The 27,212-nt window shown below is 41.7% G+C and overlaps 1 protein-coding gene and 1 long non-coding RNA gene across 6 annotated transcripts; one reads left to right on the forward strand and one right to left on the reverse strand.

Moving 5' to 3' along the window:
- Positions 1-13,521, reverse strand: CUNH5orf47 (chromosome unknown C5orf47 homolog). Of its 2 annotated transcripts, XM_052758904.1 has the most exons (5): positions 12,997-13,521; positions 4,476-4,561; positions 3,005-3,103; positions 1,552-1,596; positions 1-633 (listed from the first exon to the last, which is right to left on the reverse strand). In XM_052758904.1, exons 1-4 carry the CDS (start codon positions 13,439-13,441, stop codon positions 1,576-1,578), a joined length of 651 nt encoding a protein of 216 aa, XP_052614864.1. In that variant the 5' UTR covers positions 13,442-13,521; the 3' UTR covers positions 1-633; positions 1,552-1,575. The 2 variants fall into 2 exon arrangements, with proteins under 2 accessions (XP_052614864.1, XP_052614865.1); XM_052758905.1 differs by having other exon boundaries at positions 1-1,596; positions 13,123-13,521.
- On the forward strand, positions 13,260-27,212 carry LOC128122996 (uncharacterized). Of its 4 annotated transcripts, XR_008222550.1 has the most exons (6): positions 13,260-13,369; positions 14,036-14,147; positions 16,780-16,893; positions 17,855-19,546; positions 26,352-26,706; positions 26,789-27,212. It is a non-coding gene; the product is annotated as an uncharacterized LOC128122996 (long non-coding RNA). The 4 variants fall into 4 exon arrangements; XR_008222547.1 differs by lacking the exon at positions 13,260-13,369 and having other exon boundaries at positions 13,627-14,147; XR_008222548.1 differs by lacking the exon at positions 13,260-13,369 and having other exon boundaries at positions 13,627-14,147; positions 17,855-18,030; positions 26,789-27,209.

A 27,212-nucleotide genomic window follows, 5' to 3' on the forward strand; every position in this document is an offset into this window, starting at 1 on the left:
GAATCTGAAACACTGAACAAGTCATGATATCACACCTGGTATTCAATGATATTTCAGAAGAAATTTCACATTGTATTTATATTCTGTTCAACAAAATAGATTTAATATATTTCACCAGAATTTATTAAACAATAAATACAACATTTAGAACATTCATTTCCATGAAAGTCTTTAGAGCTGCACTGTTCTAGAACGCAGGACACTATCTAGCATGACACCCATACAGTGACATGAATAAACACTGACAGAACTGACAAAACAGGCTGTGTTTCCATGAAGAGTTGACAGGTCACATAAACATAAGTATAAGGTTGAACTACACCGAAAAGCTCTGTCCACACTCTCCACAAAATGTCATGCAGTCAAATTTATAAACATGCTCCATTTGGTAATATATTTAAGTTGTGTGAACTAACATTTGAAACTTCGTTGAGGGATGAAGCAACGTGAAACTTTACTTAGCACTGTCCAAAGAAGTTGGATGAGCCTGTATTCAGGGAAACTGTGGCTCTCAGATGCATGCAAAGCCTAGGCCATTTGCCCAGATGGAAGCAGGAGGATTTACTAGTCACTTGAAGAACACACAACCACATTCCAAGGTTGTTGGAATCTCATGAAGTGATTAAGTTGTAGCTAGGAAAGAAATAAAACTTCGAATTATTGTACCGACCTGACATTCATGAGAATTTTGCATATTTCCATTTTGTAATAGCTTTGTAAGAGAAATGAGGAAACCCATCCTCTCACGGACACTGTCTCAGCCCATGTTCTGGTCTAAAATGCACTTTCCTTACACTGCTTTGGCCTCATCTTCTCATTTACAAAGTCTGATTGTCTTTGTAAATTAAGACTCAGAAAACTGGATGAAGTTTTCTTCATCTATATGTGAATTGAAGCCGTGTGGTTGGAAACCAGGGGCAACTAAAAAGCAAGGGGAGACTATATGCTCATGTAGACTGTAGACTGTGTAAGTACCTATGGAATAGCTGAAACTATCAGAGGCCATGGGGAGGATAGAAATAGTCGCTAAGGCTATAAAAGACAGTGAGTTGTTCGGAAGTGAATGTGTGAAGAGATGATAGTATGAGTAATTACTCCTAGGACAGCAACTTAAAAATGAATGAAAATGCAGTCAGAGGGACAGAATGAGAATCATGACATGACTGTAGCAAACTAAGAGAGGAGTGGTGAGGTCATATTACATATGACAACACATTCCAAGAGATAGAAAACAAAGCAGAGCAGAGACATATAAAACAAGAAAAATCACACACTCACATGTCTGTGTATATATATATATATATACATACATACACACACATATTTCATGGAGATAAGATCATGGAGAGAGTAGTTTCAAGGGCATAACAGAGATGGGGCCTAAGTGAAAATTTAAATGTCAAACAAAATTTAACAAGGTGTGCTATGTGCCAAACACTGGGTTACGGAAGGAAGCAGGTTAGAAGTAACAATAGGCTAATTCCAAAGGTTAGAGAAAGCAGGATACAAAGGGAGGGAAAGGTCTCATCAGTCATCTCAGTGGATTCTCACCAGAGACGACAGGAAGATTCACATTCACCTTGTATTAACTCGAATCTAGAAACAACATAAGAGAAGTTCAAGTTGGCCTGTAACACTTACTTTTGTCAACAAATATATATTAAGAGATAAAAATTACATTACACTTTTGCAACATATTAGCTTTATAAACAGTTATGTAATGCAGTTCAAAACTTAAGGTAAAATAACAAATGTGAAAGATACCTTTTGTCTATATTATTTTGGAAAGCCTGGCATATTAAGTTGGCATATAATTTTTACCAGATGATTTTGGATTCATAGAAAGCTGAGGTTCAAAAGACCCTGCCAAGTCCAAGGGTCCACAGTGAGTAGAACACTGCCCAGCTTCTCTGCATATTGCTGTTCAAACACCTTTTTCTCTGAGACACTTTGACTATGTTCCTCCTTCCTACTGCCTCCCAACACAACCCCATTCTTACTGGACACCAAGAGTGAACTGGAGTGCTGTGAGTGTGGACATGGTTTGCATGCTGCCACTGCAAGCAATGTGCTATTAGTGCAGCATTCTACAACTATATTACTTACAAAATTAAGGCATTCTTCACAAATTAAAGACTGTAAATTTAATGACTCAAAAGTTGTCATTAAGTACTGAGACCTCACAGAAGCCTACTTACTGTGACAGGACATATTCTATATGTGAAGAAATGAAAACAACCATTTTGATTTAGCAATTCATTATTAGTTATGCTAATTTTGTTCCAGTTAATATTTTGAAAGCCAACAACTTCCTTTTTGTAACTTTCAAAATCACATTTATTTACTCTGTGTGTGTGTGTGTGCGTGTGTGTGTGTGTGTTGGGGAGGTCAGAAGACCACTTGTGTTGCTTTTTGCTTTCCACCATGTGGTTCCTGAGGATTGACCTCAGGTCATCAGGTTTGTTGGCAAGCACCTTTACCCGCTGAGCCACACTGCCAGTCTGAAAACCTGCAGCTTTTCACTGTTTTGCCACAGTATCAGTTACTAAACGCTGGTGCAGACTTAGGCCAAGATTCAATTCATGAGTTGTTTTCCAGGAATGAGGCTGTGCCAAGGGCAGACTGTTAAATGAGTTACACTGGCATGAAGCATCCATGGGAAGGAAATGACAAGAAGTTGATATAATGTGTAGTTTTATATTAGAGTTAACATGTTCTTCACTAACATGGTGTTCTGTAACTTGTGTTTAAAGACTGACATTCAAATATACATTTAATGGACATGTGTGTTTTTTGCTCAGAAAATTCCAGCCAATGCTTGCCTTCTGCACCCTTACATATATACTCAGGTTCTACCCTGAATCCCCTGCCTGAGCATGGCTTTATGCTTTCAGATGTTCCTACACTTTAATATCGGCAGTTAAGAAATCTAATGCAATCCAAGGTAAGCTACAATGCTTACATAACTTCATTTTTTAAATAAATTTAAAATGTGTTGACTTACTTCACTAGATAAATTTTGGCACTTCAGTCTGTGTCTGTATTTTTCATTTTCTGCAATCATTCTGGAAATTACTTTGTGTACTTTTTTCCACACTAAGACCTTAAAAAGATAAACACAGTCAAGGAACACTGGGCACAAAAGTGCAATGCCTTTGGATGGAGGTAATCCAGAGAGATTCTGCTGGGCTGCATGTTAGTCCACATCATCAGCGTGAAGTCATGCACTGCGGAACTAGCCCGCCAATGTCCCCCAGGGGTCACTAACGTGTCTGACCTCTTCTTTTTCAGTTTTCCTGAGTTCCCTTCCTGCAGTGCTTAAATGAGTTCTCCTGGATTTTGCTGCCTTTCAAAAGGAAAAAAAATGTCTGCAAAGTCTTGCTAACCACTTAGCACATTCAATTTTCAAAAGGTACTAAAAATACTGAATTTCTACTCCTCTGTTTACACTGGGCAGAGATTTGTTTATAATGTATTTCATTCTAGGTAAGAATTAACTAGTTCTCCTAGGAGACAGTCAGCCAAAGTTACTAGAGATTATGAATATACTGGAATAGAAAAAAAAAACCCTATAAAAAATAGCTACATCTAGACTTTTTTTTTCCTGTTTAGCAGTTTGACATTTGACAAGCATTTAAATGTCATCTAGAAACATCTTCACATACTGAACAATAGGATGAAGGGCATGTATGCAAATCACTTATCCCAGTGCATGGCACACGATGCTTAGAGGTAAGCACTGGCCATGTTCTTTTCTCCTTACCCAGAAAGAATCGGCTATGGAATGAAGGAGGTCTTAGTGTAGTGGAAGACTGCTACTTACTTCAGATATCTTTGGTACAAGGGCTAGTCGCCCTGAGCACTGCTTTAGACCGTGCATGGGCTACACACCAAACAAACATGAATTTATGTGTCATGCTCAATTAATAAATTCTTTAAAGTAAAATGGCAATCATAGATAAGCACAGCCACTTATCTGAAATATGCTCAAAATGCCCGAGTTACCATGACAATTGGCGACCAGTGGTACAAAGGGTTCAGCAATAAAGTTCATCTTTGTCATCTTTCTGGCTAAACAGTCACACAGGTTCTTTGCTTTGGAAAGAGCAACATGACACCAATGTAGATGGATTCTTTCCTATGAAGTCTGCGATTTTCTTCCTATACTTCTTTATATATAGCAGTTAGTAATACTCTATGGAACACAGGGTATGCTTTGAAAAAGATCTCCTGGCAGGTTATATTTTGATTAAAATGCATTTTATACCTTCATATACCAGAACTATTCTTCATAGTTAATAAATACTTCCACGCTCAGTTCAATTTTGCCAAGTTTCTCCTATTTCCTCATTTCAGAAAATTAAGTTTTTCAGGAGATGGAATTACTTTCACTGTCCTGGAAACTTTTGTACACTATACTCACAGAGGAAGGTCTAAAATTTAAACATTGTTAATTTTCCTTTATAGCAACATACCTTTTTCCTTTCCTTCATTATTTTGGAGGCCTCATTCAGTGGTATGGGGAAATCAAACTCTTTAGCTGCATTATTCTGGTTTAAACCTATTTTTTTTTTTTTTTTAGAAAGGAAAAGATTTCAAAGTTAGTACATATTTTAAAAAGCACTATCTGAAAACAGGGGCCATAATAATGTCTCAGAAGCTCTTTGGGGGATGTTCATGCTGGTGTTATATGATAACTAGGTGATATCTCTTATTGAAAACAGCAATAAGCACATGCTCCCTGGAGAACTTTCTGATTCCCCTTTGCCTTTAGCACACTTACCTTAAATCTCCCCACTCATTCCTGACATACTACCCTCTATACCTGGCTTTCCTTTAGACATTCAACAGTTGGATTTCCAGGGAACATTCTTGGATCTTACAAACCATGCTGGGTTGTCACAGAACTTCACAGTTTCCCCGAGAAGTGTATTTTTCTCTCTGGCAATCCAGTTTCTATTTTGTAGATACTAGGTACATAATACATTACATTTGATGAATGAACTAAAATGTGTTCCCAAATGGCATGTGAGGCACATGCCACTGATTCTGAGTGGGACACAGACATAGGATGAAGGAACTTAATTAAGTCACATTGTGAGAAACCCTTCCCTTGCCAACTCTTCCAGTCTTCCAGTAACAGAGAAAGTCTGAGTTTGTCCACACATCATTTAGAGATCTTCAAGACTTGCTGTATGACACAGACACCTTCTAGCTGGAAACCTATTTACTACAATTGAACAATATTGTTTTGCCACTATTAACTTGTAACTATTTTCTCTTCTTAGCAAACACACATGAGTAGTGTTCTAATGAAATTTAGCTAAGAGGAGAAAATTACTTACTGAAATAAATACACTAAGTACACTAGCACACACATGCAGATATGGCATGACAAGTCAAGTTGACAGGCTCTGCTCATGTTTATCTTCCCCTCTGAACACCACAGCTTTCAGGGTGGTATGTTTTCATTGTTCCCACTGTTTCCTACTTGTAAGTCTTATCTAGTCTGTACCTACATTCTTAAGGTAAGAGAGGGGCCATGGAATCTGTCTAAAAATACAGCAAGAAGTATAACACATGTGCACAAGAAAAACTTTTCTTCCATTTCTTCCTTTCCTGTGACTGGGCACCGGTGTATGTTACACCATGGATTTAGTCCCAGCTCACACTTCTGATCTTCCTCTGGTTCTTGCTGTCTATGCTCTGACCCTAGCATGCTGTACTTGTAGCTCTTTCCTGGTCACTGGCAAGCGTCATCCTTCCTCAACCATCTGCTCACACATTTCTCTACCTGTAACCTGTCCATCTCTCAGTCTCATGTGAAAATCTCAAATAGCTTTCTCTACCATGATACTTTCCTTGACTCTGTTATCCCCAGATCATTCACCATTTCCAAAGTATTCATCTGTACACCTCCATAATATATTATTCATCTTTAATTAGTTGTAACATACGACTATCTCTCAAGCACGGTGAGAGGGAACCAGCCTGATCTATTAGTCTTGCCTGAAATGTTAGCTTTGCCTGCAGCTTGTCCTTGGCTTTCTAAATACCAGCACATCTGAGGATGGCTTACCAGCCTGACTTTCACAAGGATGACATCATCCCACCAATTAAACATCTTTAGGGTTTATAGAAATGAAAATCACTCTACGATTTAATCAAAAACTTGTTTTTCATTCATTCAGTAAACGTTTAGTAATTTTGTTAGTCATTCTTGTTCCTTCAAGCCATCTGGGCTCACTGTGCCAACATTTACTGGGTGCTTATTCCACGTCAAACACCACATTAGGTGCTCCGTATGTGCTGCTTCACCCCATCTTCACAGCAACCCCTTGAGGCGGAAACTATGATCCACACTTGAAAGGTGATGAATTTAAGAATCAGACTGGATAACTAAAATGGGCAATATTATATTTCCAGTAATTAACACAGCCATGATTGTCTGACTTCAAAGCCAATGCTCTTGATAATCCCACCAGAAATTTCTCCAATTTTGCCTTCTTGATTTCCTGTCTTGTCCCTCTTTCTGTCCCTGAACTTGATTATCAAAGTCCTTATCAGGTCTCTTTCTTATAGCACTCACACCTACTGACTTATATACCAATTATTCACATGGGAGTCCTTGGAGTACAGAATAGTCACCTGATCCATCTTGCCATTAGCATTTGACCTAATGTTTATAACACAGTAGATGCTAAATGTTGTTAAATGGATGAATAATTCATTTTTATTTCCCACAGACATTTTATGATGATGATGATGATGATGATGATGATGGTGATGATGACGATGATAATTTAATCAAATAAAACCAAGACTAAGTAAACCTAAGTACTTTATACTCTTTGGCTTAGCTCAGGTGCACGTCTATCTCAGGGTACCCACCCCTTAAATGCATTCCTGGTTTTATAAGCTCAGCAAGGAGGTCATGGAAGTTAATAGCTTTGCTATTCACACAGTGGCCCAGTGCAGATATGTCAGCCACAGCCTCAACTCTTCCGTCTCCCTTCCAATCAGTTATCAGTTCTGCCCCTTTACCTCTACAGCTTTAATTCTAGCCTTTCAATTTCTACTGGACTACTACCACTGCCTTGAAGCAGTCTTCCAGCCTCTTATCAGCTACAAAGCCAAATTAAATCCATTTTGTATCTGAAAATACTAACTAACTAAATAAATAACAAGGCAGATCAGAACATGAAGTTCAGGGAAGGTATTTAAGTATGTAATCTAAAGGCCCAAATCCCACACAATGTACCAAGCAAGCAGTTGGATGAGACAGACTCAGGTGAAAGGGAAAAGCAGGATTCTGGAGGAAAGTCATCCTGGCATGGTTTCTGGAAGAAGGGAAGGGAGAGGTCATAAACTGAGTTACAAGCAAACACCAGTAACCTGTAAGACAGTAGAGACACTGGGAACACCATTCTCTGGTCACAATACAATAAAACTAGAAAGCGCTAATAAAACCAAAAGAATAGGAAGGTTCCAGGATTTAAAACCTTTAAAATATGTTAAGCAGTATCAGTGTGAAAAGAATAATTAGAATGAAATTATAGAACGTTTTAAAAATCAACAGTGGAAATATTACATATTGAGATGTGTGGGTGGTACTAAAAGTGGTTAAAACCATACTAAATACTTCCTGATTTTAAAAAGTAAATGAAATGCCTGATTTTCAATCTACATATTCAACACACACCTGATAAAAATTCCAACAATATTCTTCATAGAAGTAGAAAACAACAATATTAAAACTCGTTTGAAAGCATAAAGTATCCAGGAGAGGCAAAGCAATCTGAACAAAAAAAGAATAATGCTGATACTATCAACATACATGTAAGTCACATGACTGAGTCACAGTGACAAAAACAGCATGGTCCTGAAGACATGTAAAATGATGGAACAGAACAGGAAGTCCAGCTGGAAACCAACACAGCTAGTCCCTGATTTCTGACAAAGCTGAAGACAGTCCTGGGGAAAGCCAGCCTCACCTAGAAATGGTGCTGGGGAAATGGATACCCACATGTAGAAGACAGTAACTAGTCCCCACTTCTTACCCTACACAAAAAAACAATTCCATCCAGATCCCTCAGTAGTTGGATGGGGTTGGGTGGATCTCTGGGAGTCCAATTATCGAGAATTGTTGAGACCAAGGTTGGATAAAGCACAGGGACAAATAGACAAACGAATGGAAACACATGAACTATGAACCAATGGCTGAGGGATCACCAACTGGATCAGGCCCTCTGAATGGGTGAGACAGTTGATTGGCTTGATCTGTTTGGGAGGCATCCAGGCAGTGGTACCAGGTCCTGTGCTCATTGCATGAGTCGGCTGTTTGAAACCTGGGGCCTATGCAGGATCGCTTGGCTCGGCCTGGGAGGAGGGGACTGGACCTACCTGGACTGAGTCTACCAGGTTGATCTCAGTCCGCGGGGGAGGCTTTGCCCCGAAGGAGGTGGGAATGGGGGGTGGGCTGGGGGGAAGGTGAGGGGCGTGGGAGGGGGGAGGACAAGGGAATCCGTGGCTAATATGTAGAACTGAATTGTATTGCAAAATAAAAATAAAAAAATTAAAAAAAAACCAAAACTCCAAATTGGGGAAAAAACCTTAATATAAAATCTGAAACTGGAAAAAGTGGAGAAGATACTTCAGGATATAGGTATAGTAAGTAGAATACACACAGAACTGAAAACCTGACCAATAAGAAAGCAACCCAACCAAAAACAATGAAATCATGAAAGGAGGACATAGAAACCATCAATAAACATATGAAAAACCTCTTAACCTCACCAGCCGTTGGAGAAATTCCAATTAAAATCACACTGGTACTACATATTACCCTAGTCTGAATGTCAATCATTAAGAAAGCAACAGGGTTGGCAGGGTGGTTCAGAGGGTAAAGACCCCTTGCCACCAAGCCTGACAAACTGGGTTGGATCCCTGATGCCCACATGGAAGCAGAGAACCGACTCCTGCAAGTTGTTTCCTAATGCACACACATGACATGGCTGACACACACATGTAATAAAAAGATGGAAGGATGAATGAATAAATTTTAAAAAAATTAAGAGGAAAACAACAATAAATTCTGGCACAGATGTAGACAAAGGGAATCCTGATCCTTATAAACATCTGGTGGAAATGTAAATCAGGCCAAATTCTATAGAAATCAGTATGGAGGTTCCTCAAAAAATTAAAAAAAAACATCGATAATATAGCCCAGCTAATGAGTATTTATCCAAAAAACCCAGGTCAACATATCATGGAGACACTTGAACATCAATGTTTATACAAAAGTATTCATAACAGCTATGTTATGGAAAGAACCTTTATGTCCAACAACAGATTTTTTTTTATCCATAACGAAGAATGAAGTTACACTGTTTTCAGGGAAATATATTCAACTGGACATAATCATATTAAGAAATTAGTCGCCGGGCGGTGGTGGCGCACGCCTTTAATCCCAGCACTCGGGAGGCAGAGCCAGGTGGATCTCTGTGAGTTCAAGGCCAGCCTGGGCTACCAAGTGAGTTCCAGGAAAAGGCGCAAAGCTACACAGAGAAACCCTGTCTCGAGAAACCAAAAAAAAAAAAAAAAGAAATTAGGCTAGTCTCAGAAAGATAAGTATGGCATTCTCTCTCTCACTTGTCATTCTTAGATTTTATATAGTCACATAAAATTATGTGTATATAGATTAAATGAAAATAAGTAAAATTGTCTAAGGGAATAAAAGAAGGGTTGAAAGAAGGGAACTGGGTAAGGGCTTGGGGGTATGTTCAACATATAAGAAAAAAATTGAAATGTATTTTGAAATTATTAAAAAATAAAAATACCCAATTTTTAGTATAAGAAGAAGAAAGCACAAGAAAGGTTAAGAAGTTGGTACTAATCAGGAAGAAACAAGAAAAAATGCTTAAGTAATAAATCAAAATCTTCTTTTAAAAATAAACAAGATACTAATGTCATCAGTACAAAGGGAGAAAGTGCATGCCTACATACATAAAACAGAAACAAATTATTGAGGGAGGAATGACCGTTAAGGCTGGGTAAACTTTAAAACACACTAGTTTGCAGGCCTCAGTGGAAACACATGTGGAAACCTAGATGAAGTGTGTAATTGCTTAAGAAAATATATGTTACCAAACATTGATGTCTCAGAGTCAGAAACTACAAACAAACCAGTTTCCATGGCACAGAGGAAATTAAGAAATTATCCCACACAACCTGAGGCTCAGATGGTTTTGCAGAATTTTATCAAGACTATGTAGTTCCAATGTTCCATAAACTATTCTAGAACATAAAAAGGAAGGAAAGATTCCCAATTATTTGTATGAAGTAAATATAACTCCAATATCGAAATCAAGTAAAGAAGTACAAAGAAAAAAATACAGGTCACTATATTTGATGAACGTCAATAAAAAAATTCTAGGCAACTTATTATTAGAGCCTGCCAGTATATTAAAAAATAATACAACACAAGCAAGTGAAATTTATTTCAACACTGTAAGATTGGTTCAATATTTGGAAACCTATTTATATATATCACATTACATATTACTAATTCTAAGGAAAAACATTATCTCCATAGATCACAGTAAGCCTTTGACAAAATTTAAAGCCTATTTATAATAAAGCCTATTTATAAAAAAAATAAAAAAAATTACTGAAGATAATAAAAGTAGATATAATTTTTCATACTCTAAATATATAGTCTTAGTCCTAAAACCAGTACTTTATTTAATGTAGAAACACTAGAGACATTTCTCCTAAGAATAAGAACAAGGTAAGGTGTCCATTATCTTTACAACTATTCACCCTGCACTAGCTAGATGTATTAGCCAGTATAATTAGACAAAAAATATGGTAGACATAAAAATGAATAAAAGAGAAATAAGATTATCTTTACTTACAAATGACATACACCAGTTGGGCATGGTGGTGCACATCTTTAATCTCAGCACTTGGGAGGCAGAGGCAGGTAGATCTCTGTGAGTTCAAGGCCAGCGTGGTTTACATAGAGAGTTCCAGGCCAGCTAGAGACACATAGTGAGACTCTGTCTCCAAAAATAAATTCACAAATAATATATACTGGAAAATATATGAGAATCATGAGAATCAGTGATGGAACTAACTATAATAAAAAAGTGGCCAGTGAATTAGTAGGATCTAAAATTAACATGCAAAACTGAATAGGCCTAAGGAAAAGAAGTCAGTCAGAAAAGCCCACATATAAAGATTCCCTTTAGATATGTCCAAAGTAAGTAAATCTATTGAGACAATGTAGATTAGTACTTCCTTAGGCTAAGATTAGTAGGTAGTGGAAGCAATGGTGATGGGACATGATGCCTGCTAAGAGGTACAGAGTTTCTCTGTGATGTACCAAGTATGCTAAAATGGATGCTAATGACGGATCCACAACTCTGTGGCTATGTAAGAACCATTGACTTGGGTACCATAAATGGGTGAATTGTTAATAAAAATCTCAATAAGGTTGCTTTTAAAAGTGTAGGTGAGTTGGGCATGGTGATAGATGCTTTTAATCCCATTGCTCAGGAGGCAGAGGCAGGCAGATCTCTGTGAGTTCGAGGCTAGCCTGGTCTACAAAGCGAGTTCCAGGACAGCCAGGGCTACACAGAGAAACCCTGTCTTGAAAACCAAAAACCAAACCAACTAACCAACCAAACAAAAAACCCACCTACCTCCCAAAAAAATAAAAATTAACCAACCAAACAAAAAAACCCAAGTATAGGTGTAAGGCCATGCCCTCAAAGGAGATGAGTTTTGTTTGTTTGTTTTTCGAGACAGGGTTTCTCTGTGTAGCTTTGCGCCTTTCCTGGAACTTGCTTTGTAGACCAGGCTAGCCTCGAACTCAGAGATCCGCCTGCCTCTGCCTCCCTAGTGCTGGGATTAAAGGTGTCTGCCACCACCACCCGGCCGAGAGGAGCTTTTTGAGATGACTGCAATGTTCTGTACCTTGGCTGTAAAGTATGAAGTACGTAATTCTGCAAACCTCTTCAGAACACACATAAACTAATCCTTGCTAAAGATTTTAAATGATAGGCTTTGCATACATTTCTAATGCATTATGTAGTAAGGAATCCCACTTACAATAGGAAAGATTAAATACCAGGGAATAAATTTATCTAGATTTATGCAAAATCTATAATGAATAATTTTGTTTTGAGACAGGGTTTCTCTGTGTAGCCCTGGCTGTCCTGGAACTCTCTATGTAGACCAGGCTGGCTTCAAACTCAGAGATCCACCTGTCTCGGCCTCCTTAATGCTGGGATTAAAAGTGTGAGTACCATGTGAATACATTTTTTAAAATTATTTAAAACATTCCTGAAAGGTTCAAAAGTAGATTGAGCAAATAGAACTACATCTTTTATGTTTTAATAGGATGATTCAACATCTTCCAAGATGTCTGTTCTACATACGTGTGTGTGTGTGTGTGTGTGTATACAATCAAGTAATTAGCAATTTATTTATTTTTATCTTATGTGTATGAGTGTTTTGCTTTGCACCACTTAGGTGCCTGATGCCTGAAGAGGCCAGAAGAGGGCGTCAGATCCCCTGGAACTGGAGTTAGTTTTAAGTTGCCATATGGGTGCTAGGGACCAAACCTGGGTCATCTGGAAGAGTAGCCAGTGCTCCTAACCCACGGAGCCATCTCTCCAGCTCACGTAATCAGTGAGAATAACCAACGAGCATGCCAAACTCCCATCTCCCTGAGGGACTGAAGCAGCTACATCCAAGAACTTCTCTTAGGTCTCTGGGTTATCTTAAATGTCCTGCAGCCCCTTTTTAGGCCACCCATTAGGTAAGTTAGAGGGATTTTCCTAGTTGATGGTTCCAACACAGACTGACAGGAGGGCTGAGCCTGGCTGCCTATTGACTGGAATGCTGTGCGAGGACTGACAGGAAGGCTAACAGGAAGGCTGACATAAGGGATGACAGGAAGTCTGACAGGAAATTGACAGGAAGGCTGACCTAAGGCATGACAGACACACGGAAAGGAAGGCTGGCGCGAGCCTGACTGACTGAAGGCCGCGTTCACGCGACGGCGGCAGCAGCCGCCCACTCGGCACCAGCCCTCTGACACGCGGAGCCCTCCACCTGCTCGCGCCGCTTGCTCCAGGCCCCTCGGTGCTCTTGACGCCCCCGACCTCCGCAGCTCGAAGGAGGTGGAGGCCGGGGTGGCGGCGGCGGCGGCGGCGGCGACCCGGGCGCGGGAGCCGGTGGGCAGCTCTCCTCCCGGGGGCCCGCTCTCCACGGCGGCTCGCTCCACGGCCCAGCAGGCCCCGGGCCCCGGGCCTTGAAGGCGGAGACCCCGGGGGCCCCTCAAGGGCCACACGCCAGGCCGGTGCGAGGCGAAGCGCGTCACGTAGATCACGGGAGGCCTATCGGGCCGGTGGTGGCCGCCTGCGGGGACCATCGCAGCCTCCTGGCGGGAGACCTAGCGACCGAGGAGGCAGCTCCACCGGGGCGGGACTGGGGGGCGCGCGGCGGCGGGGGGCCCGGGGGGCGGGGGCAGACCACGTGCCGCACGCGGGCTGGGGGAGGGGAGAGGCGCTGGGGGCCGGGCCAATGGGAGGGGTGGGCGGGGCTCCAGCCGCGACATGGGGGCGGGGCCGGGCACCTGGAGTCCTGCCGACTGCCGGAGCCCGGGTACTGGGTACTGGGTGGGAAGTTGAGGAGTGGCCTGGAAGTCCGGGCTCGAGGTGAGGGAGGAATGAAGGAGATGAGAGACGCTAGGCAGCGAGGGAGGACCTCTCTGCCAGAAGTTAGGAGGCAAGGAAAGCCACCATGAAGGGGGAAACAGGAAGGTCCTCAGTGGGGAGGCTGGCCATTCATCTAGAAAGAGGTTGAATTTGAGGCCACATCATTTGGGGCTGGGGTGTAAAAAATATCAAATATGGTCTTTTCTATCAGATACTATAAAACGTGTTTAGGACAAGGAATTAAAAAAATTTTTTATCTCCCCCACCTTGGAAGGCTTTTATACAATGTTTTTACCCTCTCCACCCAGGAAAACTTTTACACAAAGGCCCATGGCTCTGTTCTAGGAATTTGATGGCCTGAAGCAGCGACCTTTTTTCCAGTGGACCAGTGACCCCTTTCACCTTCCTCCTCCATTTCCTGTAAGCCATTCTTTTTTGTTTGTTTGTTTATTTTTCCAAGACAGGTTTTCTCTGTCTAGCCTTGGCTGTCCTGGAACTCATTCAGTAGTCCAGGCTGGCCTTGAACTCACAGAGATCCACCTGCCTCTGTCTATGGAGTGCTGGGGTTAAAGGCATGCACCACCACTTCCCAGTTTATAAACCAATTCTTTTCGGACTAGCCAGTTGAATGAGCTTGTGAGGTCAGATCCCAGCCAAAGAAGAAAAGACACAGGCACCACCTAAGTTAGAATAAAAACCAACTGCACCCCCAAAGTGTGTTTACACTTCCTAGTGCACCTCTTGATCGTGAGTAAAATTTGCCTTGTACAGACACTTCTTTCTTGCTACTGTTAATCCCCCAGTCTAGAATGAGGCCACTACCACAATCTTAAGCCAAATTTGAAGCAAGCTTTAACTAAATACTGGCCAGGAAGATGGACTCTGGCCAGGACCGCTCCTGGGTTCCCAGGAAATGGTCACAAGTCATGTTTTGCAGGGGCTTGAAAAGGCAAACCCACAGACACACACACACACAAAGTCCCCCTTAACATACACTTAACAAATGCACCTGTTCTATTGAATTCTGAATAAATGCGGAGCAGCATACAAGGCATCAGCAGAAAGCTGGGTGGGTTTTCAGACACTCAGAGCACCCTTGTATTAGTATCTGTTTGTTTCTGGACATTTGTTTCTGGTTTAGGACTAGTATTAACCATGTCTAGGAAAATACATCTTTTGTGAAATGTACATTCTAGGTACGTTTACCTAGTTTCTGTTTTTGTTTTATCCGATTGTGGTGGTTTGAATGAGAATGACCCCCCATAGGCTCATATGTTTGAATGCTTGGTCCCCAGCTGGTGGAACTGTTTAGAAAGGATTAGAAGGTGTAACTGTTGGAATCAGAATGGCTCTGACCCCTCTAAGATTGCCCCCACCTCCCCTGTTCTGAGTGCGCTGAGGTCAGGCTGTTCTGCGGATGTTTTGCTGTTTGGTATATCTCATGGTTTGGCAGCTGTGGCTTCCTGGGGCATGCTGACCATTCCTTGACCCTGGGTGCTTGATAAACAATTTTGTTTGTTCCTCCTGAAAAGGTATATAAGATGGGGAAGAAAGAATAAAGCGAGTCCTGATGATTGCAACTTGACTGGTGTGTGCTGTGTTCATCCTGACTTCCCTCGCCAGGTTTTGGGCCCAATTGCCGTGCAGGCGTGGCAGTGTAACCTTGCTGGGAGAGGTGTGTCACTGGGGGTGGACTGAGATTTCAAAAGCCCATCCTATTCCAGCTGCCCCACCCACACTGGCCTGGTGCCTGTGGATCAGATGTAAGCTCTCAGCTACTTCTCCAGTGCCATGTTGGCCTGCCTGCTGCCATGCTACCCACCATGACGGTCACGTGCTCACCCTCTAAAACTGTAAGCAAGCCCCCAATTAAATGCTTCCTTTTATAAGTTGCCTTAGTCATGGTGTTTTTGTCACAGCAATAGAACATTAAGACACAGGTCCTTGATCAGATTAAGAATGTCACCATCTGGTTTTAGATGAGTGCTGCTCTTAGCCTTTATTGTAGAAGCCTCATTTCTCAGTGAATGGTGATGACTGCAGAGACTCATAACTGATGCCTTATGACTGAAATTTTAACATGAACGTTACATGGTCTTGGTCTCTGTCTCTCTCTGTGTTTCTATCAGCCACTTTTGGGGTAATGTTATATGATGTATCTACATGATAAATGCCAAGAAACTCTGTTTGAATCTTCATGTAAGTAAAGACTTCAATTAACAACTTAATGTCTCAAAAAGTAAAAATGAGGCAGAGAATATAGCTCAGTGGTAAAATGTTGTTGAATCCCTGCGGTAGAACAAGGTAGAACACAACAATGATTAGATACTGATTTATTGATGTAGTTAGTGACTCACTTGAAGCCCTGCTGGTCTGCCTGTTGTCAAGCATGACTTCATTGCTCCCTGGACCAGGACGACCTGGGGAAGTCACTGAAACAATGGGTCATCGCTCATAACAGCCTGCTGGCTGCCACACATGCTTCTGCAAAGTCTTGCTTGCTAGCCCGCCCCTCCTTGTGGTTTTAGTGTGTGAAATGTGAGTGGAAACTGGACCCTGGACTGAGGCCTTTCAGGAGCTGTCCTGGCTTTGGTACGCTGGTGACATCTGCTCTGTTTCACTGTCACTGTTGTCAGACTGCTTATCCAGAAAGATTCCTGCAACATCCCCATGGCCACCAAAATGAAGGTGGGGGTTGAAGTATCTCCTTGAAAAAACAAATTTTTTTTTAATGATTTGATTTGTACCCTGATTAAACAACCAACTATTGTTTCACAATGGTATGTTCTAGGTCTTGATGGAAATGATTTAAAAATTGTATGGAACTTCTAAGGCTTTTGGCCATCGTAATCTTTATCTTAAAATGCCATGTGCCATGGGAATAACTAGAGTGTCTTGGCAGCTGCTGACAGTCCTCAGGGCTCTACCCGAGCCCGGTCTAACTCTTTTGCTGTCCACAGTCCTGATTCGTTACAGCGGCTGCAGTCAGGGTTGAAGCCCTCGCGAGTGCTCTCCGACACAGCTTTCTGACAACGCCTTATTTATCTTACAGCAGTGACAACCAAACCACAGGGTGGTCCATCAGCGATGTCATCAGAGGCAATCAGACATCAGACGGCATTATCAGAATCAAAATGGAGTCACTCATGTCAGCCCTACCGAAAAAGTAAGATAAGTAAGGCTAAGTGGCCGTGAAGAAAGGGATCTTCCGCGTGATTGTCTGATGCTACATGCAGAAGCCCTTCCAGCCTTCCAGAGCATGTGGCCTCAACAAAGAGCCTCAATTTAGGGACAAACACAAAAGGGACTATTGCCATCTTTACAATATTTTTTTAATAGTCCTTTTTTTTTTGTATTTATGGAGCCATTTTTAAAAAGGGACCCCATAGAATTTTATTTATTTGATTATTTTTTTGCTTTGGCTCCATCATGTAATTTTTATAGTGCTTCTCCTTTTAAACACAGACGTTTGTCTTCATCTATGTCTTTTCCTCATATGCTTCAGCCACTGTCTTAAGCCTCAGACACCCCCTTGTCATGCTCCTGTCAGGAAACCCACAGATTGGCCAATAGTGTGTCCCCCTCAAAACTGCAGAGTGGGCAACAGCAAGGGGGGGACCATCTCAAGGACTTCGAGGCTACGTTTGCTAACAGTACCAACCCGTGTCTTGGGCTCCAGATGTCTGATGTGGAGTTGAATTTCACACCCATCTCCCTTGCAGTCTTACCTTGGTTCAGATTCCTACATAGTTCTGTACAGGAGTCGTGCTGTTCACTTACAGCTGGGCTTATACAATATGGCTGGCCACAGCAGCTAGCTCGTGGTCAACCGTATCAAATGGGAAAGCTGTGAACCATGAAACACTGAACGTTATCCACCTCTATTTGCAACAGACTCATATTCAACTTCTGCTCACAAAAAATGACCAGGAAGTTTTTAATTAGTCTTTTTTTCTAAGTTAATATCAAATTATAGGAAAAGAGAAAGACCCTGAACTTTAGTAACACAGTTGGAAAAATCTGTAGCAGAGTGGGCAGGAGAGAAGAAATTGAATTTAGTTGATTTTCTGTGGTGGTTGGCTGTTTGCTAGTCTCACGGTGATGGAAGCTGCACTTATTTTTCAAAGGGACTGAGGAACTGCTGTAAAGATGTGCAACGTTCAGTCATGAGTGTGACCAAAGTTGACAATACTCCAGGAAGAATGGCGTGTTTGTCCCCCAGGGACGCTTCATGCTGAAGACAGATGGTGCTGCTGCCTTTTGAGAAGCCCTGGCTCCCCTGCTGAAGCTCGAGAGAACCACAGTAGGTTTGACCCAACTCAAAACTTCATGAAGCCTTCTCGCCAAGGGTGCACACACCGGAATTCCCAGGAAGAAACCGAATTTCTTAATACTGCTTTCCCAAATGGAGCAGTACGTTGTATAATACATATGAATTCTGACGGTTGCTACTTATATACTCTAGGTTTTCCAGAGGGCTAAGGAATCGTTCATTCAGACTAAACCCTGGGAATTCTAAGTGAGCTTGCCCCAGCAGCTGTGGAAATGGTGTTGACTGCAGAGGGTGTCACTCAGGAGAGTAGAATTTGAGACCCAATACCAGGTTCTGTCATTGTGTCTGTCTGTTTAGTCCTTGTGGGATTTTGATGCATGGAATGAAATTGGGTAGAACTTCCTGGACTACGCACAGTCCCTCCAAAACCAACATTTTTCTTAGGTTAGTTTTAAGAAAAATGTGAGGAGGACCTGATTGGGAAAGTTGTAAACATCTCTAAGCCAGGAAAATCTGTGAGCACCTTGCTTGTTAAGCAGTGTCTGAAATGTCACATGGTGCTGTCTCCAGGAGACGGAGTCTTTAACCATCATGACTACCAGAGTGTTGTGTGCAGTGGTTGCAATTTTAGTTTTCCGCAGTCTTGCTAAGAAGCAGCTACAACAACAGGGTTGATTAGAAGAGAAAAAAGAAAGAAAAAGCACAAAAAAAGGGAAGACAAAAAGATTTTATTATTGTCATGAAGGAGTTAGCTGTCTGGCATGGAAGCTCTCCTGTTTGGTATTCTATGCCACTGTCGCTCTGAAGTTAACGTGCTTGTAGAAAATAAAAAATGCTTTTCCTACAGGAAACTTTACAGTGCTTGTAAAAACAGTTCCATTTGGTTCATGCACAGTAGATTTCTGCAAGTGCTACCCCAAAGTCTCCACTGACAGGGCCTTCATCCTCTTTAAATGCTGGCCTCGGCTGACCACCTGCAACTACTCTGTTAACTTGCCACCAGAATTTTACATCGTTACCTCCACTTTCTAGATCACAGTCTCTACAAATGTTACTTGGAACAAAATTTTACTTCATGCAGGTGTCTTCCCCAATGACAAGGTTTTTCTTTGTCAAATTAAGTCTTTAAAAAAAAAAAGTCTGCCTAAAAAACTCCCCAGCCCCCGAGTAGGGGCTTGAGTAGGCCTGTCGTGGCCTGCTCTACCACTTCCCTTTAGGCTGGGACAAAGGAAGTACTGTCACCAACAGATAGCAGAAAATTTGCTACTGTGGCATCTCCCAAATCAGGGACTCATCTCCTCCACTAGCTAGCCTAGGGAGGACCCCAACACCATGGAAATACCACAGAAGACAGGAAGATCACCCCAACAGCAATGATTAAACACGAGCCCAGGTGCTCCTCCTCCGACACACTGAAAAGCATTTATGGAAGATGGGCTCATGCTGAATGCCAGAAAGAAGCACGCAGCTGAAGCGGGTGAAGCACGCAGCTGAAGCGGGTGAAGCACGCAGCTGAGGCGGATGCCGTGGAACACAGTGCAGGGAGGTACATTCATCCCAGCAAAGTTGAAACATCAACTGACCATAGGATACTTTTTGTCCTCCTCTATTTTGCTTTTTTCCAATTTTTACGTTTTGTAATTTCATTATTTGTTTTCTTTGATCTTTTATCCCATATGAATAGGGTTCTGCAGCTGGTGTTTTTTCTTCTGTGCCTAAGCTCTATCCTGTGTTAGATCTCATATTTGCCTTCTCGTTCCTACACGGCTCCCTGCACTTGCTTTTCCTAAGTTCCTTCTCTGATCATTCGTTCCCCTCAGAGCCTCTTCCCCTTCCCCTCCAGTTAGTCTCCTTTCTCTCCCTGAGTGTTTTTACTTCAGCTTTCGTGGACTGGCATGAGTTTAGGTAATTATATAAAATCTAGGGATCACAAATGAGAAGTAACACTTGCCACTCTGAGACTGACTTTATTCACTTATTGTGATTGTCTCCATTTTACTACAAATGACATAATTTTGTCATTATTTAAGGTTGAATTTTTGAATTTTTTTCATTGTTTATAGATACCACATTTTCTTTGTCCATTCCTCTGTTGGACACCAGGGTTCCTTCCATACCTTGGATGTTGTGAATGGTGCTGCAGTAAACATTGATGTGCAAGCGTATGTGTGTGACACGTTGACTTGAAGTGGTGTAGCTGGGCTATGTGCTAGATCTATTTTTAATTTTTTGAAGAACCTCCACACTTATTTCCATGAGGTTGGAATAGTTTATATTCCCACCAGCGGTGTGTTAGGATTCCCTTTTGTCCACAGCCTCTCCAGCACTTGTTGTCACTTGTTTTCTTAACAACTTCCATTTGACTACGGTAAAATAAAATCTCAAAGTAGTTTTGACTGGCACTTCTCTCATGGCCAGTGAGGGAGAGTAATTTTATATGTTTATTGGCCATTTGCTTTTCGTCTCTAGAAAATTGTCTGTTCATTTTGTTTCATTTATTGATTAGCTGGTTTGATTTCTTTTTGTTTGGTTTCTTTGCTTTTCCCAGTTTCCAAGTTTGGGGTCTTACGAGAAGGTTGCTTTTGTTTTGTTTGTTTGTTCCAATTTGGAGTTGATTATTGTGCAGAGTGAGAGATGGGGATCTAGTCTCATTCTTCTACATGTGGGCATCCCATTTCCCCAGCATCATTTGTAGGTGAGGCGGTCTTTTCTCTAATATTGTTTTTCATCTTTGTCAAAACCCAGCTGGTTGTAGATGTGTGGGTCTAGATTTCAGTCTTTCATTCCAAGGATCTGCGTGTCTGTTTTTGTTCCAGTAGTGTGCTGTTTTGTTACTGTGGTTCCATAGTATAGTTTGAAATAGATATTGTGATTTCTCATGCATTATTAATTTTTTGGCTCTGGATTGTATTGGTTATTCCAAATCTTTTGGTGTCTATATGGATTTTAAGATTTTTTTTTTAATGTCTGTGAAGAATGGTGTTGGAATTTTGATGGGATGAGGATTGCATTGAATCTGTAGATTGCTTTTAGTAAAATAGAAATTTTCACAATTTAATTCTTCCAATAAGCATGGGAGGTCCTTTCATCTTCTAATGTCTTTCTGGATAGCTCTTTAACTTCCTTGGTTAGCTTTATCTCAATGTGTTTCTCTGAGACAATTTTCCCCACATTCATCAGCAGTTGTTATTGATATATAGGAAGACAATTTTTCGTATGTTAATTTTGTATTTTGGCACTTTGCTGAAAGTAGTTATCAACTCCAAGAGTGCTCTCTGGGAGGGTCTTTTTGGTCTCTTATGCAGAGAACTATGGCATCTGCAAATACAGATACTTTATTTCTGTCCTATTTGCATATATTTTACTTCCTTATCTTGTCTTATTGCTTTAGCTAAGACTTCAAGAACACCATTTAATAAGAGTGGAGAGAGTGGGCGTTCCTGTCTTCTCCCTGATTTTAGAATTACGTTGCCTGCAACTAGAGACACTTGACTTCTGTACTCCTTTCGTTTCCCCATCTTATCTTACTGTTCTGGCTATGATGTCAAGCATTGTGTTGAATAGGGATGAGAAGAGTGGACACTGTTAGTCTTTAGTTTAGTGGGGATGCTTTGAGTTTTTCTCCACTTAGGTCAAAATCATCAAGACATTCAGACAGTCTTTTTCTTTTTCTTTTCTTTTCTTTTTTCCAGTTTGGTCGAGGAGTATAGGTTTTTAAAGGTATGATCTTATGCTTTTTTGAATTTAGTTGGTGTCTTAAGTTAGGGTTTCTACTGCTACAACAAAACACCATGACCAAAAAGCAAATTGGAGAAGAAAGGGTTTATTTGGCTTATGTTTCCAGGTCACACTCCATTGTTGGAGGAAGACAGGACAGGAACTCAAGGGCTGGAACCTGGAGGCAGGAACTGATGCAGAGGCAATGGAGGAGTGCTGCTTACTGGCTTGCTTCCCCTGACCTGCTCAGCCTGCTTTCATATAGAACCCAGGACCAGCAGCCCAGGGATGGCACCACCCACCATGGGCTGGGCCCTCCTCCATTGTTCACAAATTGAGAAAATGCCTTACAGCTGGATCTCATGGAGGCATTTCCTCAACTGAGGCTCCTTCCTCTCTGATGACTCTAGCTTAACCAGTTCCTTTGGCATCTGTTGTAATGTCTCCTTTTTCCATATCTAATCTTATTAATTTGGATCTTTCATCTTTCTATTAATTTGTCCAAGGGTTTGTCAATCTTATCCATCTTTTCAAAGAATCAGCTCATATTTTCATTGATTCTTTAATCTTTTTCATTTTTATTTTGTTTATTTCTGTCCTGGCCTTAGTTATTTCTTTATAGCTACTACCTTTGGGTTTAGTTAAAAATAAATGGGATCTTATTTTTTCAGTGCTTTAAGGTTCATCACTAAGTTATTAATTTGAGATGTCTCTCATTCTGTGATTTAAGGAACTTAGAGCTATAAATCTCCCTCTTAGCACTACCTTAATTGTGCCCCGTAGGTTTGGGTATGTAGTATCCTTATTTTTATTTAATTATATAAATTTTTAAATGTCCATTTTGATTTCTTCATTGATCAATTTGTTGCTCAGTCTTGTGTTATTCAATCTTCATGTGTTCATGTATTTTCTGTAGTGTCTTTTACTATTGATTTCCAGCAACTGATGATATTTTGTTCCATTGTGGTCTGAATGAATGCACGAAGTTACCTTAACTTCTGTACTTATTAAGACTTCCCTTGCATCCTAGTATGTGATCTACTTTAGAGTATGTTCTATAGACAGCTAAGAAGAGTCTACATTCTGCTGTGCTTGGGTGGCATGTTCTGTAGATATCTGCTAAAACCATTTTCTCAGTGGCATCCCTTAGTGCCACTGTTTCTCTATTTATTTATTATCTAGATGACTTGTCCCTTGGTGTGAGTGTATCATTGAAGTCACTACTACTGTGTTGGCATTAATGTGTTGGCATCTGTGGCTTCAATGTCTAGTAGTATTTGTTTTATGAAATTAGGTGCACCTGAGTTTGGTGTGTGTAAAATTGTCACATCTCTTAATGAATTGCTCATTTGATCAGATTGAAGAATCTTTCCTTGTCTGATTAGTTTTGGCTTTCAGTCTATTTTTTGTTAGATACTGGAAGAGCAGAGCCTGCTTGAGTCCTGGTCCCATTTGCTCAGAATACTTCTCTCCATCCTTTCACACTAAGGCAGGGTCTTGTTGGAAGTGTCATGGTAATGAATGTAATTGGCCCCATAATCTCATAAGGAGTGGCACTATTAGGAGGTGTGGCTTTGTTGGAGTGGGTATGGAGGAAGTGTGTCACTGTAGGGGCAGGCTTTGAGGTCTCCTATGTGCAGGATATGGCCCAGTATCTCAGTTGATTTCCTGTGGCCTGCATATCAAGATGTAGCCAGCACCACATCTGCCTGCATGCTGCCATGCTCCCTACTATCATGATAATGGACTAAACTTCTGAAACTGTAAGCAAGCCACCCTGTATTGGGAAGAATCTCTCCCACCGGTGTCCTGCAGCTGCTTGGTCCCAAGTAAACACACAGAGGCTTACATTATTTACAAACGGTATGGCCTATGGCTCAAACTTCTTGATAGCTAGCTTTTCCCTCTCAAATTAACCCATTCCTATTAATCTGTTTGTTGCCACTTGGCCGTGGCATTACCAGTCTGCTGGCATCTTGTTGCTCCTTGGGCAGCAAGCTGGCATCTCCTACTACTCTCCTTTCTTCTTCCCGTCTCTCTCTTAGATTTCCTGCCTGGCTATAACCTGACTCACCACAGGCCAGAGCAGCTTCTTTATTAACCAATCATAGCAACACATATTCACAGCATACAGAAAGACCATCCCACAACACTACCCCAATTAAATGTTTTATAAGAGTTACTGTGGTCATGGTATCTCTTCACCACAATAGAAACTCTCACTAAGACAGGTGTGTTCCATGTAGATGACAAAAAGATGCATTCTGTTTTCTAATCCAATTGACTAGTCTATACCTTTTAATTAGAGAATTAAGCCTATCAATATTCAGATTTATCCAACGGTATGTATTAATTCTTGTTATTTTGTTGATGTTTATGGTGTTTGTTTTCTTGATCTCAGTTAGTACATCATCTATCCTAGCATTGTGTATGTTTTTTCATTGAAGAGTCTTGGATGTGTGTGTCCTCCCCTTCATTCTGAAGTATTCCATCCTGCACTCTCTGTAGGGCTGGCTTAGTGATCACAAAGTTCTTTAGCCTGTTTGTATCATGGGGTGCTGTGGGATGGTCTGTATGTCAAATGTGTTGCTGATTGGTCAATGAATAAATCACTGATTGGCAGTGGCCAGGCAGGAAGTATAGGCGGGACTAACAGAGAGGAGAATTGAGAGAGCAGGAAGCTGGGTGAGGGAGACACTGCCAGCCGCCATCAGGACAAGGAAGATGTAAAGTACCGGTAAGCCACAAGCCACGTGGCAAGGTATAGATTAATAGAAATGGATTAATTTAAGCTGTAAGAACAGTTAGCAAGAAGCCTGCCACGGCCATACAGTTTGAAACCAATATAAGTCTCTGTGTTTACTTGGTCGGGTCTGAGCGGTTGTGGGACTGGCGGGTGGCAGAGATTTATCCTGACTGTGGGCCAGGCAGGAAAACTCTAGCTACAATGGGGAGTTTTTCTTTCTCCCTCAATTGTAACAGATAGTTTTACTGGGTAAGTAGTCTGGCTTGGCATCTGTGTTCTTTCAAGGCTTAAGTCACAAGCTTCAATCTCTTCTGCCTTTTAAAGTTTCCATTGAGAAGTCAGCTGTTATTCTGACGAGTGTGCCTTTCTATGTGGCACAGGCTTTCTCTCCTGCAGCTTTCAATGACCTTCCTTTGCTCTGTATATTTAGGATTTTGACTATAATATAGTACATAGAATATCTTTTCTGGTCCTGTCTGTTTTGGTGTCATGTGTGTCTCTTATACCTTGACAGACATCAATTTTCTAGATTTGAGAAATTTTCTTCTATGATTTTATTGGAAGTATTTTCTTTGTCCCAGCTCTGGAATTCTTTTCCCATTGCTATGTTCATAGATTTGGTCTATTCATGGTGTTGCAAAGATCTGGAATATTCTATTCATGGGCTTTTTATATTTTTATCATTTTCTTTGAAAATCCAGTTCCTCTCTCTTGCCTTCAAGCCTTGCTATTCTGTGTTCTACATGATCCATTCTTTAGGCGAGGCTTTCCACTGAAGTTTTTACTTGAAGTTTTCATTTCCGATTATTTTTTTTCTCCTTCAGTATTTCTGTCTCTGTTGACTGTTACTTGGCCTGCATGACCCCAAAATAACTCAGTTGGAAGAACATTACACCGAGTTCACTCATATCTTCATTTCATTCAGTTGTTTGTGGGTTCTTGTGTGTGTGTGTGTGTGTGTGTGTGTGTGTGTGTGTGTGTGTGTTCGGGGGCTTCAGTCTGCTCATTTGTATCCCCTTACATTCATTCAGGGATTTACCTGTGTTTTCTTTGAATTTGTTGGACATGTTTACAACTGTCCTTTTGAACTCTGGTTCCTGCATTTTGTCTCAGGTCCTCCCTTTGAGACTATACTATGGGACTAGTGATTCCTAGGGAGGAAGCTATATTGTCTTGCTTTTCCTTATTGCTATATTATGAGGCATCTGGAGTTAGGTTGCTGGTTACTTTTTTAATGTTATGTTTTGGCCCACAACACAGGCCAAATGTACCCAGTCTTGTGCAGTGGCAGGAAGTCCTATGCAGGTGGCTGGGGAGGTAGTCCCAGACAGGAAGGGGCAGGGAGAAGAGGCATGTGGTCCCTGATGGGTGAGTGAGGCTTTGGGGAGTCCAAGGCAGAGAGGGGCCAGAAGGCTGAGGTGTAGGCTTGCTAGCCTGGGTCTCCAGGCCTCATGGGGCAGCTGGAGGGTGTCTGTTAGGTTGAGAGCGGGACTTTGGAGAGGAAGCATGGGGTCACCATAAGGATAGTCAGACCCTGGAGGGTCCCTGGCAGTCAGTGAGCAGTGCTTTAGAGCGTTCAGAGCCAGAGGAGCTAATGGAAGAGGCATGGAGTTCTGAGTGGGTGGCAAGAAGGGTTTTGTTGGGGGGTTGGGAGGCTGAGCTGGGGAGCTGGAGGAGGTGGTGCAGGGTCACTTATGGGGGTCACTGGGCCTCCCTCGTGGGGCAGCCTCCTCCCTGGCAGGCAGCGGGGAGGGCCTTGGGCTACCACCAAGGAACATTTGTGAGCAGATTTTGTGATGCAGGTCAGTGCTAGGTGCTTCTATGGAGTAAATATTTAATTCCTACAGCTGTCCTGAAACATAGGCCCTGGGGTTCCCTCTATCCACAGGCGGAACCTTTTAAGACACCCATTGGCTACCTGAAAACTTGGATACTACCAAGCCCGCCACACAGAGTCTGTTTCCTCCTTTCCATACACACATGATCAACTCTCCCTTTTACTCGGCGTACTATCCGGCTTCGGTCCGGCACAGCTGAATTACCAGCGTCACCACTCTTGGACCGTGGGGCCGCTGTAAAGGAAAACAGGGTTATTTAAAATAAGCCCCGCTGTGCTGGAGTCCTGAGATGACTAAACAGGTAGGAAGCGTGAGCCGGACAAAAGGATTCATGTCCTGAGTGAGATCGGGCTGCCTAGAATGGCTCATGATTCTGCATTTCTTGCTCTCCGAGGCTGACCACGGGTAAGCGAAACCTTGGATGAGGGAGGAGGATTATTTTTAAGGTAGGGACTGCTACTGGCAGATTTTTTTTTTTTTTTAACAGATAAGGGAGAGGCAAACAGAGAAGTGGTTAAACAGCTCAGTCAGCGCCACAGAAAGTTCTAGAACTACAGGGTTCAAATGCAGGGAGCGAGCCTCCAGCACCCACATTCTCTCACCCTGTTTCAGACTGTGTCTGTAATGGCGCTCGCACACAGTGTCGCAGTCGCCTCTGTGTCCTCTCCAACTCAACTGCTCTTCTAAGGAGACCATCCAGAAGACAATGGAGAAATAGGAATGGTCCACTCTGAAAGCAAAGCCTTTTTGCAGTTGCGCAACTAATATCATCCACCAGGTGGCAGTCACGGTCTCCAGATAAAATCGCCTCTGTTTAAAACCCCTCTCTTTGAAGCAACGACTCAATTTTTATTACCAAAAAATAAGTGGTCTGAATTAAAAATGAAAACAAAAAAACCCACAACTCTCTG

This window comes from Peromyscus californicus, unplaced genomic scaffold (assembly GCF_007827085.1).
Source record: "Peromyscus californicus insignis strain IS unplaced genomic scaffold, ASM782708v3 Scaffold_3__1_contigs__length_106647218, whole genome shotgun sequence".
Lineage (NCBI taxonomy): Eukaryota > Metazoa > Chordata > Mammalia > Rodentia > Cricetidae > Peromyscus > Peromyscus californicus.